This window comes from Saccopteryx leptura, chromosome 2 (assembly GCF_036850995.1).
Source record: "Saccopteryx leptura isolate mSacLep1 chromosome 2, mSacLep1_pri_phased_curated, whole genome shotgun sequence".
Taxonomy (NCBI): domain Eukaryota; kingdom Metazoa; phylum Chordata; class Mammalia; order Chiroptera; family Emballonuridae; genus Saccopteryx; species Saccopteryx leptura.
In genome coordinates, this window is record NC_089504.1 from 239,605,609 (window position 1) to 239,620,464 (window position 14,856).

The 14,856-nt window shown below is 45.8% G+C and overlaps 1 protein-coding gene across 1 annotated transcript; it reads right to left on the minus strand.

Moving 5' to 3' along the window:
- Positions 1-153: 153 nt before the first annotated feature.
- On the minus strand, positions 154-13,302 carry RFC5 (replication factor C subunit 5). Its single transcript, XM_066370810.1, has 11 exons — positions 13,127-13,302; positions 11,536-11,600; positions 11,137-11,273; positions 9,408-9,487; positions 8,677-8,750; positions 7,333-7,492; positions 6,582-6,663; positions 5,865-5,994; positions 4,555-4,632; positions 3,279-3,333; positions 154-2,330 (listed from the first exon to the last, which is right to left on the minus strand). Exons 1-11 carry the CDS (start codon positions 13,189-13,191, stop codon positions 2,234-2,236), a joined length of 1,023 nt encoding a protein of 340 aa, XP_066226907.1. The 5' UTR covers positions 13,192-13,302; the 3' UTR covers positions 154-2,233.
- Positions 13,303-14,856: the final 1,554 nt, after the last annotated feature.

Here is a 14,856-nt window from a genome sequence, read left to right on the forward strand (position 1 = left end):
GTGGACTAGTCTTGGTCCCTTTCCCAAGGCCACATGACAGTTGGTCATAGGGGATGGGATTCCACTCCCCTAGCCACAGCACCTGGTCTTGAATCTTCAGTCCACTTTTAGACAACACTTTTGAACTCTTTCTAGTAGTTTTGATTCAAAGTGCGGTTATTAAGAAGAGTTAACTAGGCCTAGAGACCCTCTCTGCCGTGGCAAAGGGGTTTGAACTCCCTCTCCAGGGAGATGTGGCTTCTGATTGTTTCAACTGCAACGGTGGCATTGTTTGGAGTTCTCTTCTGTTGTGTCCGAGTGGCTTTGATGTTGGCAAGTCTTTCCTCCATTTCCCTTCTGACCAGTGGGACAAAATTTTCATGCAGCAGTCTCTGGTTAGAGGTATTAGCTTAACTAAAAGTTAAAAGTCCAGGTGACACAGAGGCTGTGCTCCTAACCGAGACGCTATAATTGGCTTTTTTTTCCTCTCTAAATAATGGTGTGCATGTGCAGACAACAAATCTCTATGCCAGGTTCCACAAATTCCCAAACTGCATGACTGTTCAGATGGCTGAGTTGTCAGTTGTTTGCCTTTCATTAGCATATTTATTTGTATTTTTCTCAACAGATGTTAAGGTACAACTGTGTGTTCCTTGATGGTATCTAAAAACCATAGTACTTAAGTTAAACAGTTGTGATGTCCCCTTAGTTGTGTATAGAGTTGGCGTTGGCATGACGTCAGCTGACCCTCCCCTGTATGAAGTCTGACTTGGCTGTTCTCCCCCTATCGGACTGATGAGCCAGTGTCCACCCCACCCCTCCACAAATACTGCTCCTTTCTAAGGACTGTTCTCCTTCAGTGACCTGTAGTTAGCTAATCGAGACACCTTACTCAAACAAAGTCTGCCTTTGGAAAATTTAATATATTTTAAATTATTTTAAAAAGAAATGCAACATCTTATCCTTTGGCTTTCTTAATAGGTGCTTTATGGAGGCCAGTGTAACATAAAACGTGTTGAAAAAAGTAGAGTCTCTCCTCTACCACCGTTGTTGCTGAAGAAAAAACATTTCAAGATGAGAGACTTTCATTGAAGGAAAAAGTTTAAAAGCTTTTGGCTCTCCGTTTCATTTTTTTCCATTAAGGGGGGAAAAAATCACCTCTAAAGCAAGTGAGTACAACAGGACAGCTGGGAGTGGATTGGGCGAGTTTTTAATTTTGTGGCTATCTGAAGAAAAAAAATCAGTGTGGTCTGGGAGGCTTCCTTGAGCCCCACTTAGCCGTTAGCCCCAAACTCTGCTCGTGTCCTCGGGCAGGGAGTCCTGTGCCGAGGCTGGAAATAACTGACTTTTCCCTTTTCATAGTGTGGGAATTTGACACCTTCACAAGGGACAGTCACCATCCTTTACTCTGATATCAGAGACAGAGTTTTCCATATAGATGCAAGTTGAATAAAATCTGTGTCTTTGTAACTGAGGAGAGTCACTTGTAACTAACCAAAAAGCAAGCTGCTTTATTTCCATGAAGAGTGATGGGAATGCAGCACCCCGCTGTAAAACCCCGCTCCCGGGTGCAGGTCCCGGTCCTCCCAGCAGGTGCAAGTGTAGTCAGGCTTCTTCTCCTGCGCCTTCCCTGCAGTGAACACGTGTGTGGTACAACCTCTGGCCCCTAATGGCAGAAACAAAGTTTTTTCTACTGTCCACCCTCGATTAGAAACCTGCTAGTAACTCTTCTACTTCAAAAGGAGAAATAAAAAGACCAGTTTTTAAAGAAAGAATTGAGTCCATTTTATGAGTATAAAAGTTTTGACAAGAAATCCGTTAACATCTATTGTGAAAGTGGATCCACGAAAAGTCACAGATCATACTTGATTTCTGGAGAGGTTCTGTTTAACCTGAGTCAGAAGACATGTGGGCCATATTATATTGCAAGGCATTATAGTCTGAAAGGAAACCTGTCATCCATGCAACTGAAGAGGAAAAGCCTTCAGGTTGAAATAAAGTTTGCTTTTTTCTCTATAAAACACAAGTGGGCAGTGCAGTAAGACAATTGTACATTACAAATGTTTTGTACAGCGCTGCTCTCAACAGCCCCAAACAAGGTACTTTTTATATGTCTGCCCACCCATGCTGGGAACAAGAATTTTCCAAGGCTTGGGGTGACTGTGACCTCGGGCAGCAGTTTGTCCCATAACCAGCTCCCCTGTTTTCTAGTTACTGCTGGGCCTGAGAATAGCAAATGGTCCTCAGTCAGCCGCTAGGCCTCAGTGACAATCAGGTCTCTGGTGACTTGAAAAGCGGCAATGAGGGAACTCAGCTGAATCTTCTCATTGGTGCCAACAGCAAGTCTGTACCTGAAAAAAATCCAAAGGTAGAGCAGAGACTCATGGACAGCGACCCTCTTATGAGAGACACCCAAGACCGAAAGTCTGAAGGAGGGGAGGTAATGAGAATGTGTCCTGGACACCAAGCTTGTATGTGCCTCCTAACATTTTCTTCTCTGCCCTAAACCCTCTTATAAATCTGATTCAAATTGGTGAGGGAAAAGTTAAGCCTAAAAATTATTAGCAGGGTTCTGAACTTCACCTTGTTCTAGTTCTATGAAGGTAGGCAGAATTTCCCAGGAGTTATCATTAAGATGTCCTTCCCCTTAATTCACTGGGAGTTTTGGGTGAGCCAGCTATGGTTCGGGGGTGTTGTGGGTAACACAGGACACTGCCATTTCACCTTGTGTTGTGAATGATTAGGCCATTGAAAGCAAAATCAAGATTTTCACAATGTAGTGACAAGCAGTCACCTTATTTGTGCATCCAAAAGCCAATGAGGGCAAATTACAGTTGGCCTGTGTTGACAGTCTTATTCTGAACCCAATGCTTTTGTCTACTTAAATGACAGCCCCCAGCCTCACTGGGGGCTAAAAACTGTTTACTGAACCAGGCAAAGTGGAAAATTGAGTTTGTTTACTTTCCCCGATATACTTCTGGTATGCCAAAATGCTTTAACAGCTGGATAGCTGGTGTCCCCAGAAGACCTGAAGCAGGCCTCCCAGATAACAAAAGAAGAGTGTGGACCAAACCTTTTAGTCTTGATCTCAAATTTGTGTTATCTCTATCCTTGTGTTTATTCATGTCTTTAAGCATCTCACACCGTTCCCCATGTTTCATTCATTCATCCATCCCACCAAAACTACGCTGTACTGCACAGGAGTGAGGCAGACAAAAATTTGAAACCTAGCAAGCAGGAACAGACCACAACAGGGAAAAGAGGAGGAAAAGGATTAAAATCGGAAAACAAATACTCACTCAATGTCTGCCATTTTGGTCAATAACTGTATTCGAACCGAAGATGGAAAGTCAACTAGGGGAAAAACAAAATCAATTGGGTGAGGTCTGTTACTCCCTGCTATTAAAAAACACCCTAGAAGACAAGTATGAGCTTCAAGATCAGATGGGTCACACTTTTCTTGTGGCCTCAGATCACTAAGCTACCACACCTCTACGGAAATAAAACTGGGTAGGTTTTCAGTTTTTATCCATTTCATTTTGTGAGTCTTCACAGGGTAACCATGCCCCCACCCCTGCAAAAAAAAAAAAATTAGATTCTAGAATGATCATAAGGACATGGGAGGATCTTAAGCATCACTCTTTTAGCCACTGGGTAGCTCTGTAAGTTAATATAAAAGCTGTTCTCACGTACTGTCCCAATTTTAAAAACAAACTTAATTTTTAAAGGTCAGTTTATGTTCAGCTTTCACAAGCAAAGTACAGAGCTAGGCTTAAGCCAACCATGTTCTTGGGCAGAAGTTAACATGCCAGCCGGCTGGGAAGAGGCCTGAAAAGCCGCCAGCAGAACCAACGTTCATGGACCCAACTGTCTGTGCAGTCGGCTGTTGGGGAAAGAGCTTCTCCAGAACACCGCACAGCAGGTCACCTGGGAAACACTGAGCCAGGTCCAACCCCCAAGGGCAACAGAACTGGCCTGCGGGCAAGTCCCACAGGCTGCCAAGGTAGATAACTAAGTCTCTGTACAGAAAACTCAACCTACTGTGGAACTTGAGATGGGCTAAGATAAATCAGGGATCCCCAAACTTTTTACACAGGGGGACAGTTCACTGTCCCTCAGACCGTTGGCGGGCCGCCACATACAGTGCTCCTCTCACTGACCACCAATGAAAGAGGTACCCCTTCTGGAAGTGCGGGGGGGTCAGATAAATGGCCTCAGGAGGCCACATGCCGGCTGTGGGGACACCTGAGATAGATCCTCCTCCCTCTCCTTTTGCAGAAAATATTCTTTTAGAAATGGGAATTAAAACATACTAACTGCTGTAAAATACAGGCCCTTGAGGGAAGTAAGTTAGCCTTTAGTATCATCCTCTCCTCCGCAGTTCTAAGGGTTCAAAGCATATTTTTGGAATGAAGTTTTAAATAAGACTAAACGAAACAGGAGGGGTTATACTTCTTCATTTGTTTCTTGGCTAAAGAAATGAAGCCTCCTGTTCCCTCTCTAATCCCCCTTAACCACAAAGCATGCCACCTTCTCCACAGCTTCTAAACCAGGGAATAAGGTTAAGTTAGTTACCTCTATGCACAAACAAGTGTATCTCAGTCAGGATATCATGCAGCGCCAACCCCTTCAGAGTTTTCAACTCCGTGATATCTAAAGAGGAGCAGTTAAGGCAAAGGGAAAAACTTCCAGAACAAACACGCTGCAGAGAAGTTTGAACCCAAACCCTGGGGGAGTGACTTTAGAAAGTAGGGCTTCTCGCCCATTTGCTTCTCCACCCCTCCACCGCGCTTTCCTCTCTGTCTCTCTCTTCCCCTCCTGCAGCCAAGGCTCCATTGGAGCAAAGATGGCCCGGGCGCTGGGGATGGCTCTGTGGCCTCTGCCTCAGGCGCTAGAGTGGCTCTGGTCGCAACATGGCGACGCCCAGGATGGGCAGAGCATCGCCCCCTGGTGGGCGTGCCGGGTGGATCCCGGTCGGGCGCATGCAGGAGTCTGTCTGACTGTCTCTCCCTGTTTCCAGCTTCAAAAAAAAAACAAAACAAAAAAAAAGAAAGGGCTTCTCATCTCAGCAGTTATTTCTTTTAATCCCAAACTGCATATGTGGAATCCCTTTAATTGTTTCTATCTAGTAGCCATCAGAACCAAATGCATTCCCCAGAAGGCCTGAAGGCTTCACTTTATTATTATTATTGAGATGCAGGGTGGCAGACAGACAGGCTTCTGCAAGCACCTTGACCAGGATCCACACTTGCAAGCTCCCTACTGGTCGATGCTCTGTCCATCTGGGGCTGCTGCTCCGTTGCCCAACAACAGAGCTATTTTAGTACCTGAGGCAAGGCTGTGAAGCCATCCTCAGTGCCAACTTGTTTGAACCACTCGAGCCATAGCTGCAGGAGGGGGAGAGAGAAGGAGAGAGAGAGAAAGAGAGACAGAGAGAAAGGGGTGGGGTGGAGAAGCAGACTGCTTCTCCTGTGATCCCTGACCGGCAATCGAATTCAGGACTTCCACACACCGGGCCAATGCTCTACCGCTGAGCCAACCAGCCAGGGCTCACTATGCCTCACTTTTAATTTCACAGCAAAACAAAAGTGATAGGGACTACTTGGACATGGTTGCATCTCCCATCCCAAGGTCTGACTGCATCTCTCCCATCTGGGAGAAAAGCAGCTTCAGGTTGTACCCAGGGCAGAGCCCTTCAGGAAGAACTTGACAGCATTCAAAACATGTATCCACTCCACCCACAGCCTCAGTCCTACCGCAAGCTGACCAGAGTCAAATAGCTGTCTTCTCAGGAGGGTGTCAGCACTGGCTGTCACTCCTGGGGTCAAGCTCAGGCCTTGGGCACTGAAAGTACTGCGGGCAGGACCCAGGCATGGCATGGATACTTCTGTAGGCCGTGGTAAAGTCCAGGTTCAGCATCCAGTCCAGAATGTTGGCAATGTCTGACTTGAGCGGGTGCCCTGTGCAGGTATAGACAGTCTCCTCTGTCACCTTCCCGAAGGCCATATTGGTACTCTGCAGGCAGGGAGAGAAACATGGTGACTATCATAGCAGCTGCCAAGGTGCAGGCAGGTCAGGAGGAAACTGCGGAGGCAGCCAGGCAGCTGGGCAGCAGCTGTCCACAGGCACAGGAGAGCTGGAACCCTGCATTCATTGGCTCTCCCACCTCGGCAGAGGACACTGCCGCTCGTTGGCTATGCTACAGCTGCAGAATCCTCGTTTGCAACAGATCCTTTTATTTTTTAAAGATTTTATTTATTCATTTTAGAGAGGAGAGAGAGAGAGAAGGGGTGGAGGAGCAGGAAGCATCAACTCCTATATGTGCCTTGACCAGGGAAACCGGGGTTTTGAACCAGCGACCTCAGAGTTCCAGGTTGACGCTTTATCCACTGTGCCACCACAGGCCAAGCAGCAACAGATTATTCTTTTGATTAATCAAGACAAAGGGGTGGGGAGATCTTGGACATATTATGAGATCAAAGTCTTAAAACCAGTTCTAAATTTTTGAATTTATACATTGCTTGAACTGTTTGGTGCTTATGTATTTCTTCAAAACCTATTCTGAAGCAATGACTTGAGAGTTGCTATGAGCGGCATCGTACCTGCAAAATGTTCAGAGCCCGTCGCATATCTCCATTGGAAAGAGTCACAAGTGCTTTCATGCCGTCTTCACTTATATCGACTCTGAAAGGAAATGCAGAAGGGACTGAGAGGGAACAGGCTAACCTGGAATGATTACAGTTTTGAAACAATGCAAGCAAAAAAGGGAAGGATGGAGTTGCCTACTCTCCTGATCTGGACGACCTATAATTCCTATTTAGGGATGACAGCTTCGCATTAGTAGTCACAGCCACACTCAAAGTCTAGAAAGACCCTTGTTTAAGACCAAGCACTACCATGTTGAACAACGGGTTACGAATTATGTTTTATGGATCAGAGAGTCAAAAGCCCCTCCTTTCAAATAAGCAGCAGTTCAGGTTGGTTACTTGCTTGGCATCTGATTACACAGAATGCAACATCTCAGAACCTTCCCTTCTAGTCAGAAAAGGCTAGAGGCATCTTAGCTAAAGGGACTTGGCAGCATGCAGTATCCAGTGACAAAAGAAGAGGAGGAAGAAACTGGGACAGCTTCCAGGGGAGGAGGAGGAACCAAGAGAAGAACCATATGACATTTATAAAGAATGCCCGTGACATACCAGAGAAAACAACAGCGGCTAACAGCCCCTGACGCTAAGCACTGTGCAAAGTCATTTCCAAACATCACCTTTAAATGTAAACCAGTCATCCCGGAGCCTGGCTTACACCATACTCTGTTCCCAAGATCTCCACCTTTCCTTCTTTCCGTATACTCACTTCTCTTCTTCGACGACATGTTCCAGGCGCGGAACCATGAGTTCGGGAGTCAGGGGCCCAAATCGGAACCTTGTACACCTGGACTGCAAGGCGGGGATGATCTTTGACAGGTAGTTACAGATGAGGCAAAACCTAGTATTTTCTGTAAATTTCTCAATCACTGGCAAGGGAAAAGAAAGCCACGTCATGCCCATTCGGATTCTTCAAAGGTCCCAGAAATCCTGAGCCATTCTATGGTGATGGGAGTGGTACAGGTAACAAGCATTTAAGAATGCGAACACATGGGGATGCTGCTGTAAGTGGGGTGTCACTGGGGTGGTCAGGACTGGAAATCACCCACTCTCCTTGCAAAAGCTGACCAACCTGTGACTGCCACAGAATTGTATAAAAAACACTTCTTTGTGTAAAAGTCCCCATGATTCCCAACACCCGTGTTCTCACCATCCCATTCCATCAAGATATGAAACCTAGTATTCCTGCCCTTTTGAGAAAATTCTATCTGGCAGGTTGATGCTCTACCTTCTGCTAGGACGGGGGAGGAGGTGGCCTTTTGCAGACTTCCCAGTGGACCTTGTCTCAAAGCCCCAGAGCATGAAAGACAGCAATAACCCGAATTCGGAGATGCTGATGACACCAGTGTCATTCAGCACATGCCCAATGTTTCTGCACAGAGACCTGCCCAGATTGACAGTCACTCTGCACAACAAGATGCCAAAGTGGGACTGCCAAAGCGTCTAGGACCAGAAAATACTCTGCCCTCCTCCTCCTCCTCCTCTTCCTCCTCAACACTGGCTACACTCCTCCCCAGAATGCCTTGAGATTGTCCTTTTCTTTTAGCTGATTATCTTAGCATCCTCGTGAGATTGCGAATGTCCTGTCAAAAAAAGTGACTGCCCCAGACAAGCCATAAGGCAGGCAGACCTCAGGATATTCTCTTCCCTGCCAAACCCTTTACTTGGCAAGTAGTGAAGTAATGTCAGCTTTCTGGGTATGACTAAATTTAGGGAGTTCTGGTTATTTTGTATCAAGGGTCTATCCAGCAGTTCAGGAATGAAACACTCTCCCATAACATTTCATCAGAGGATACAAAATTCCAACCCTGAAACAGGTCAGCTGAACAGGAGAATGAAACACCCACAGGTCCCAACAGACCCGGCTTCTGTCTTTAAATGGAGACATATTGTCTAGAACATCAGGTGGGCTACAGGAGAAATGTACACAGACTTCCCTGAACCAGAAATGAAGAAAGACTGAAAAGAAGCCAGGCCATAGCTCATGCCCAAAGTTCCTAATTCTCCTGATGTGCTTGCTAGCCAGCACGTTGTACTTAACCGCTCTTCTTACCCCTCCTCAAGGCATTCTGGGCGTCTTGGGTCATGGCATCAGCCTCATCCAGGATCACCAGTTTAAAGCCTTTCCTGGGAAAACAAATGGTGCCATCTGAAGATTTCTTCAATCTCACTTGAACTGCCAGGCCACACCTACAGCTTCACACATGTGCCATCAGACCCTGTTCCAGGTCCACCTGTCCTAGAACTCTGGCCAAAGCAGACATCTGTGGTCACACAGAGGAAATGACCCCACCTGATGACTCCTTCCACTCTGCAAAGGGACTGAGGACTAACTTCTGCATTTCTGTTACGGTCCCCTGGCACCTCCATCTTTCTCCCACAGGGAATCCCATTACTCAAGGGCTGTTTGTTCCCACCACCTACGCTCATGCCTGTCTTTTTATCTGTTTATTTATTTGACTACTATCCAGATCTCAATTCATTTCTGTCTAAATTCAAACTAGCTCATCCTGGCTTCAGATGTAATCAGTCCTCAGTTAACCAATAAAATGAAGTTAATCCTTCCCCAAAGAACTTGTAATATAAACTTGGTTAATAGTTTATTTCAGTATTTGCATGTTAGCAATTTTACCACCACCCCTACACTTCATCTCTTTTTCATGGCTGCCTTTGACTGTATCACCCCCCTTTACAAACTGGCAAAGGGAAAGATTAAAAAAACTAAGCTCTATGATCTCACTGATCGAAATCTCCACGGAGAGAAATGATGCAAATATTTCTTACTTAAATATCGTCCTCGTGCTAGCAAAGCTCAGGATTGGTCCCCGAACAATATCTATTCCTCGGTCATCTGAAGCGTTCAGCTAAATGTGGTAGAGAAAAGCCAGAACAAATAAAAAAAGATGTTGGTGTGCTATTTATGAATTAATGTATCTGTCCATCAATCTAACTCAGCAAGATCGATCTCAAAGTCTAATGACAGCTAAGAGATCATCACTATTAAAAAAAAGAAGATCACATTTATATTTAAAACCCACTGCAACTCACTAGATCATTATATGCTGGAAAGGCAAAAGACTGATTTTCCTCCCCGCTTTCGAGGACAATCACTGACATACTCTGGGGGAATAATTAAGTGGCCTGGTCTGTGTGAACAGCACCTCTGACGTGAGCAGAATCACGCTATTTGTAGCTACCACAACCTAAGCAACCCAGAAGTTACTGCGTTTTAATACACTGACGTAAGAATATGTATGGCAGCAATGTTCTAAGATCTCAAACCCAAATTAATTTTGTTTCGTGCAATCAACAGTATTTAGAATTTTGTAATCTTGGTGTATTAAGTCCCAGCAGTAAACAGATGATGTACTTAAATTCAGTAACTTGAAGAGAATTACATGAAGAAATATTTTAAAAAGGTGTTGATGGGGTGTGGAGAAACCCCACGAGCTATGCAATACCTCAGGGACTTCTGGGGCCTATTCCACCCCAAGGCTTAAGGCAGCGGTTCTCAACCTGTGGGTCGCAACCCCGGCGGGGCTTTAGGTGACCCCTGTGTTTTGGTCGTTCGACCCCCGCCGGGGTCGCGACCCACAGGTTGAGAACCGCTGTCTTAAGGGGTTAGTGGGGCAGTGATACTGACACCTGGAGAAGGCAGTGTGATCTGCCCTGTAGATGGGGTGCTGTCAGACTACAGTGGCCCCCAGGGAGGGCCAGGCATCATTCTCCTCCCCTACCCCCACTTCTACCAGCGTTCCCACTGGCCAAACCTAAGAAGGGACTAGGGGGCAAGGAAGCTTGTAGTGAATACAGCTCAGCCTTCCAGGACAAGAACCCAGAAGCCATCTGGAGGTGCACACGGGACAGCCAGCAACTGGGTGACGACTCCCTGAGCACTCAGTGTGTTTGGGTACAAGTTGGAAAGAGCAAAGAAAAATACCTAGCCCTACGACTGCCTCCTACCTAATGCCAATCCAGACCAAATGTCAATTACAGATAAAAGTGAATGGAGGCCCTGGCCAGTTGGCTCAGTGGTAGAGCGTCAGCCCATGTGTAGAAGTCCCGGGTTTGATTCCCGGTCAGGGCACACAGGAGAAGCGCCCATCTGCTTCTTCACCCCTCCCCCCCTCTTCTTTCTCTCTATCTCTCTCTTCCCCTGCCACAGCCAAGGCTCCATTGGAGCAAAGTTGGCCCAGGCGCTGAAGATGTCTCCGTGGCCTCAGCTTCAGGCACTAGAATGGCTCCAGCTACAACAGAGCAACGCTCTAGATGGGAAGAGCATCACCCCCTGGTGGGCATGCCGAGTGGACCCCGGTTGGGCGCATGTGGGAGTCCATCTGACTGCCTCCCCGCTTCTAACTTCGGAAAAATAAAAAAAAAAAAGAATGGAAATATCTTATGTCTCCTTCTTTACCAACCAGCAGGACAACTTACTTGTAAAGTAAAACAAAACTAGCAGAATGAAAAGAGACTGGAGTCCTTTACTAAGTAAGAATAATCTTCCTATATTTACCTCCAAGACCATGGAGCCGAATTCTTTATCTTTGTACAGCTGTTTAGCACAGGCTAGAATGGTGGACGTCTTTCCTGTCCCGGGAGGACCATAGAGAAGCAGGTGTGGCAGTCGGTCTTCACTGATAAATTTTTGAACTGAGGATTAGGAAGAGAGACCATCAGTTTCTGAAAGTTGCCTCATTTACTGTGGGCCCCTTAGTTGGCCTCAATGCACTGCAACCGTATGTTTAAATCAGGCGGATGCAGGAATAAAAAAGTTGAAGGCCCCAATTCTTACAGCAACATTCCATAAAGCCCAATCAGAGTCTTCAAAAGTTATTACTCTGCAGAGACAACATCGCCAAATGTATATTGGTCCTTCAATAAAGATAACAGCAACTGACACATGAATGCTTACTGGTACTCAAAATGTCCTGATGAGAAATGAGATCACTCAGTGTCTGCGGCCGGTATTTTTCAACCCTGAAATACAATTTAGCATGAATTACAACACATGTAAACACAAGAACATTTTGTTATGTGCAAAGGAACCCTTTCATTGCCTAAATAAAAGAGGAAGAGAAACAAAATCCTTTAGGTTTGAATATGGAACAGTGGTTCTCAACCAGTGGTGAATGTGTCCTCCAGGGAACAACATTGAGCCAAATCTGGAGACATTTTCAGTTGTCACAGTTGGGCAAAGGTTGCTACTAGGCATCTAGAAGGTAGGCACCAGGGATGTTGCTAAAGATCCTATAATGCACAGGACAGCCCCATACCTCCCCCCTCCACCAAGTATCTGGCCCAAAATGTCAAAAATGCTGAGGTTAATAAACTCTTAATTTCAGCTTTCCAGGTATCTGCTTATAATCTCAGCCTGGATGGGCACCTAAAATTGAACTCATACCCAGGTATACAGAAGCAGATAAATGGTGGCTTATCCATACAATGGAATATTATTCAGCCATGAAAAGAAGTGGAGTGTGATACACCCAACACGGGTGAACCTTGAAAACATGGTAAGTGAAAAGAAGCCAGTCATAAAGGGCCACATGTTAACTGTATTTATATGACATATCCAGAAAAGGCAAATTCATAGCGACAGAAAGAAGATTAATGGTTGTCAGTGGCTAAAAGAGAGGGTAATGGGGAGTGACTGCCAATGGGGATGTAGTTTCCATTTGGGGTGATGAAAAATTTTGAACTAGATAATGGGACGGTTGCACAACATTCTGAATGTACTTAATGACACTGAACTGTATACTCCAGAATGCTTACAACTGTAAATTGTATGTTACATGGTTTTACAACGATAAAAGCAAATTGAAGTTATTATTAGACAAGAACAACTTGAGAGTTTTCTGAAATAAGGTCAAATTCCGTCATTCTTTAAAACATTCCATGGACATAGTTGTGTAAGTAGGATGGTTAAGAGTACAAACTGAATTCAGAGCACTTGGGTTCAAATCCAAACCTATTTTCTAATTCTGGATCTTATGCAAGTCACTTAACCTTTTGGTTGTATGACTCCAATTGTAAAACTGGGAATAATAAAGAATACCTACCCCCTAGGGTCTTTGTAACAACCAAACATCTAATAGGGTGCCTGGTAATCTAACAGAAGGCCATTTACATAAAAGGTAACTAGAGAGTGTTATTATCATTTTAGTTTAGAGTTTGCCAATAATCGCATCAAAGATTTGGCAAGAGAGAAGAGGACATTTTGGTGCAGTGGCCAATGCAATGTCAGAGTACGCGGGATCAAACCCTAGTGCTGTCATCCGGGTTCCAAAGCCGCTTTCCGCTATGATGAAAAGAACGGGGGTGGGGTAGATCTGGTTAAAGTCATAAGAACGGAAGGGGTTTGGGGAGTTGAGAGGGGCGTTCCCGGCCGCAGGTCCGGGGGCGGCGGGGAGAGGTCCAGCTGAGGACCGGCCACTTGCCCTCCCGGCCCACCGCCTCTGCTAGAGGACGACCCCCTTCCCCGAGGTAGCCGCGCCTCCTCCTACCAGGGCAGGTTCCGGATCTTGGACGCCGAGGGCTGCTGCTGCTGCACTTGCGCTGAGGTTTCCATGGAGGGATGATAAAGGCGTCGGGATTCGCTGGAGTTGCGGCGCACCTAGGGGTCTGCACAGCGTCCAGCCCAGATCTAAGTCTGGGACCCTCACACTTAGAGTTCGCGCGCAAAAGCAAACCTCGCGAGATTAAGTCACTGCTTCCGATTTCCTCTCTAGGTTCTGCCCTTTTGTGTTGCTAAGGCGCCGGTTGCCTGGTTACCGAGAAGCGCCGGCCGGCCGCTTCCCTCGCGCTCCCCTCTTCTAGCCCGCGCTGCCCTTTCTCCCACACTGAGAGCCTTCCTGAGCCCAGTGACAGGGTCAGCAGGGAGAAGCAAGGCCATCCCTGCAACTGCCAGTCGTCATTACAATTTAAAGTCTCATGGCCACAGCCAATTACAGGCATCGCCAACGTTCAAACACTTGCCGTTCAAAAGAACAGAAAGCTGCCAGCAGTAAAATACCCGGAGGAAAAAGCATTCCCAAATTACTCTGCCAGTTCTTGGGTATAGATGTCATATGAAAAAAAGGCTCGAAAAACCTTTTGGTCCCAAAGCTACTAGGTGAGTATTCCGGATAGAGAAACAACTCCAAACAGACACAATTTCAACCTGCCCCAAATCCATGTTCCTCACCCAGCAAAATTTAGAGAACCCACCTCCAGAAACAAGTCCAGAGTGGAAAAAAAGGGTGGGGGGAGAAGGAAAGAGGGAGGAAGGAAGGAAACCTTCCAGTTAGGTTAATATGTGTACTTGGGAAGGCCAGTTAATAGACATAGACATAGAAGTCAGGGTCCCTGTGATCTGAGGATAAAAAGGAAATGACTATCAATATTTTAGTGTTTTTTTCCTGAGGTGAGGGGATTATGGATCACTTTTATTTTCTTCTATTTTGCAGGTCTATGTATATTACATTCTTAATAAAGCTTTTTGTTTTTGTTTTTTACATGTTGAGAAAGACAACATTGGGAGATGAGGCTGGCCTGAGGTCACAGTGTTCTGATTCAGAAGCAGCTGCTCCTTGCATATTATTACATCATTGTCACCTGCTGTAGGAACAGAATAGAGCAGGGGTCGGGAACCTATGGCTCGTGAGCCAGATGTGGCTCTTTTGATGGCTGCATCTGGCTCGCAGACAAATCTTTAATTAAAAAAATAATAACGTTAAAAACATAAAATGTTCTCATGTATTACAATCCATTCATTTCCTACCGCTCCTGTTCATGATTGCGGGTGGCTGGAGCCAATCACAGCTGACCTCTGGGACAACACCAAATTTTTATTGGATAATGCATAACATATATGGGTCGTTGTATGGCTCTCACGGAATTACATTTTAAAATATGTGGTGTTCATGGCTCTCTCAGCCAAAAAGGTTCCCGACCCCTGGAATAGAGGGACAGTGGGCAAAAACATGATAGCAGTTATGGCTTCATGAAAAAGGAGGTCAGATGTGCCTTGTGGTATGACAGTGCCCCTACTATCTGTTTCCACCAGGGCCAACTCTAGTATTGCTCAGATTGTTAGCATGCCCCTTTCCCCACTTCACTTAGGGCCGGTTACTTCCTCTCCTTCTCCAACGATATCTACTCCAAAACAACTGTGAGGATTAAGTGGAAATAACGTATGTAAGCATCCAGCACATTGCCACCTTCTCTCTCCACTCGTCCTGTTCTTGTTCCAATT

Coding starts and splice junctions, on each gene's coding strand:
- RFC5 (XM_066370810.1), bottom strand. CDS start 13,191: ATGGAAACCTCAGCGCAAGTGCAGCAGCAGCAGCCCTCGGCGTCCAAG. Junction 5,995..6,581: donor GGGCTCTGAACATTTTGCAG/GTACGATGCCGC, acceptor CCCTGCCTGCAG/AGTACCAATATGGCCTTCGG. Junction 3,334..4,554: donor ACACTTGTTTGTGCATAGAG/GTAACTAACTTA, acceptor TTTTTCCCCTAG/TTGACTTTCCATCTTCGGTT.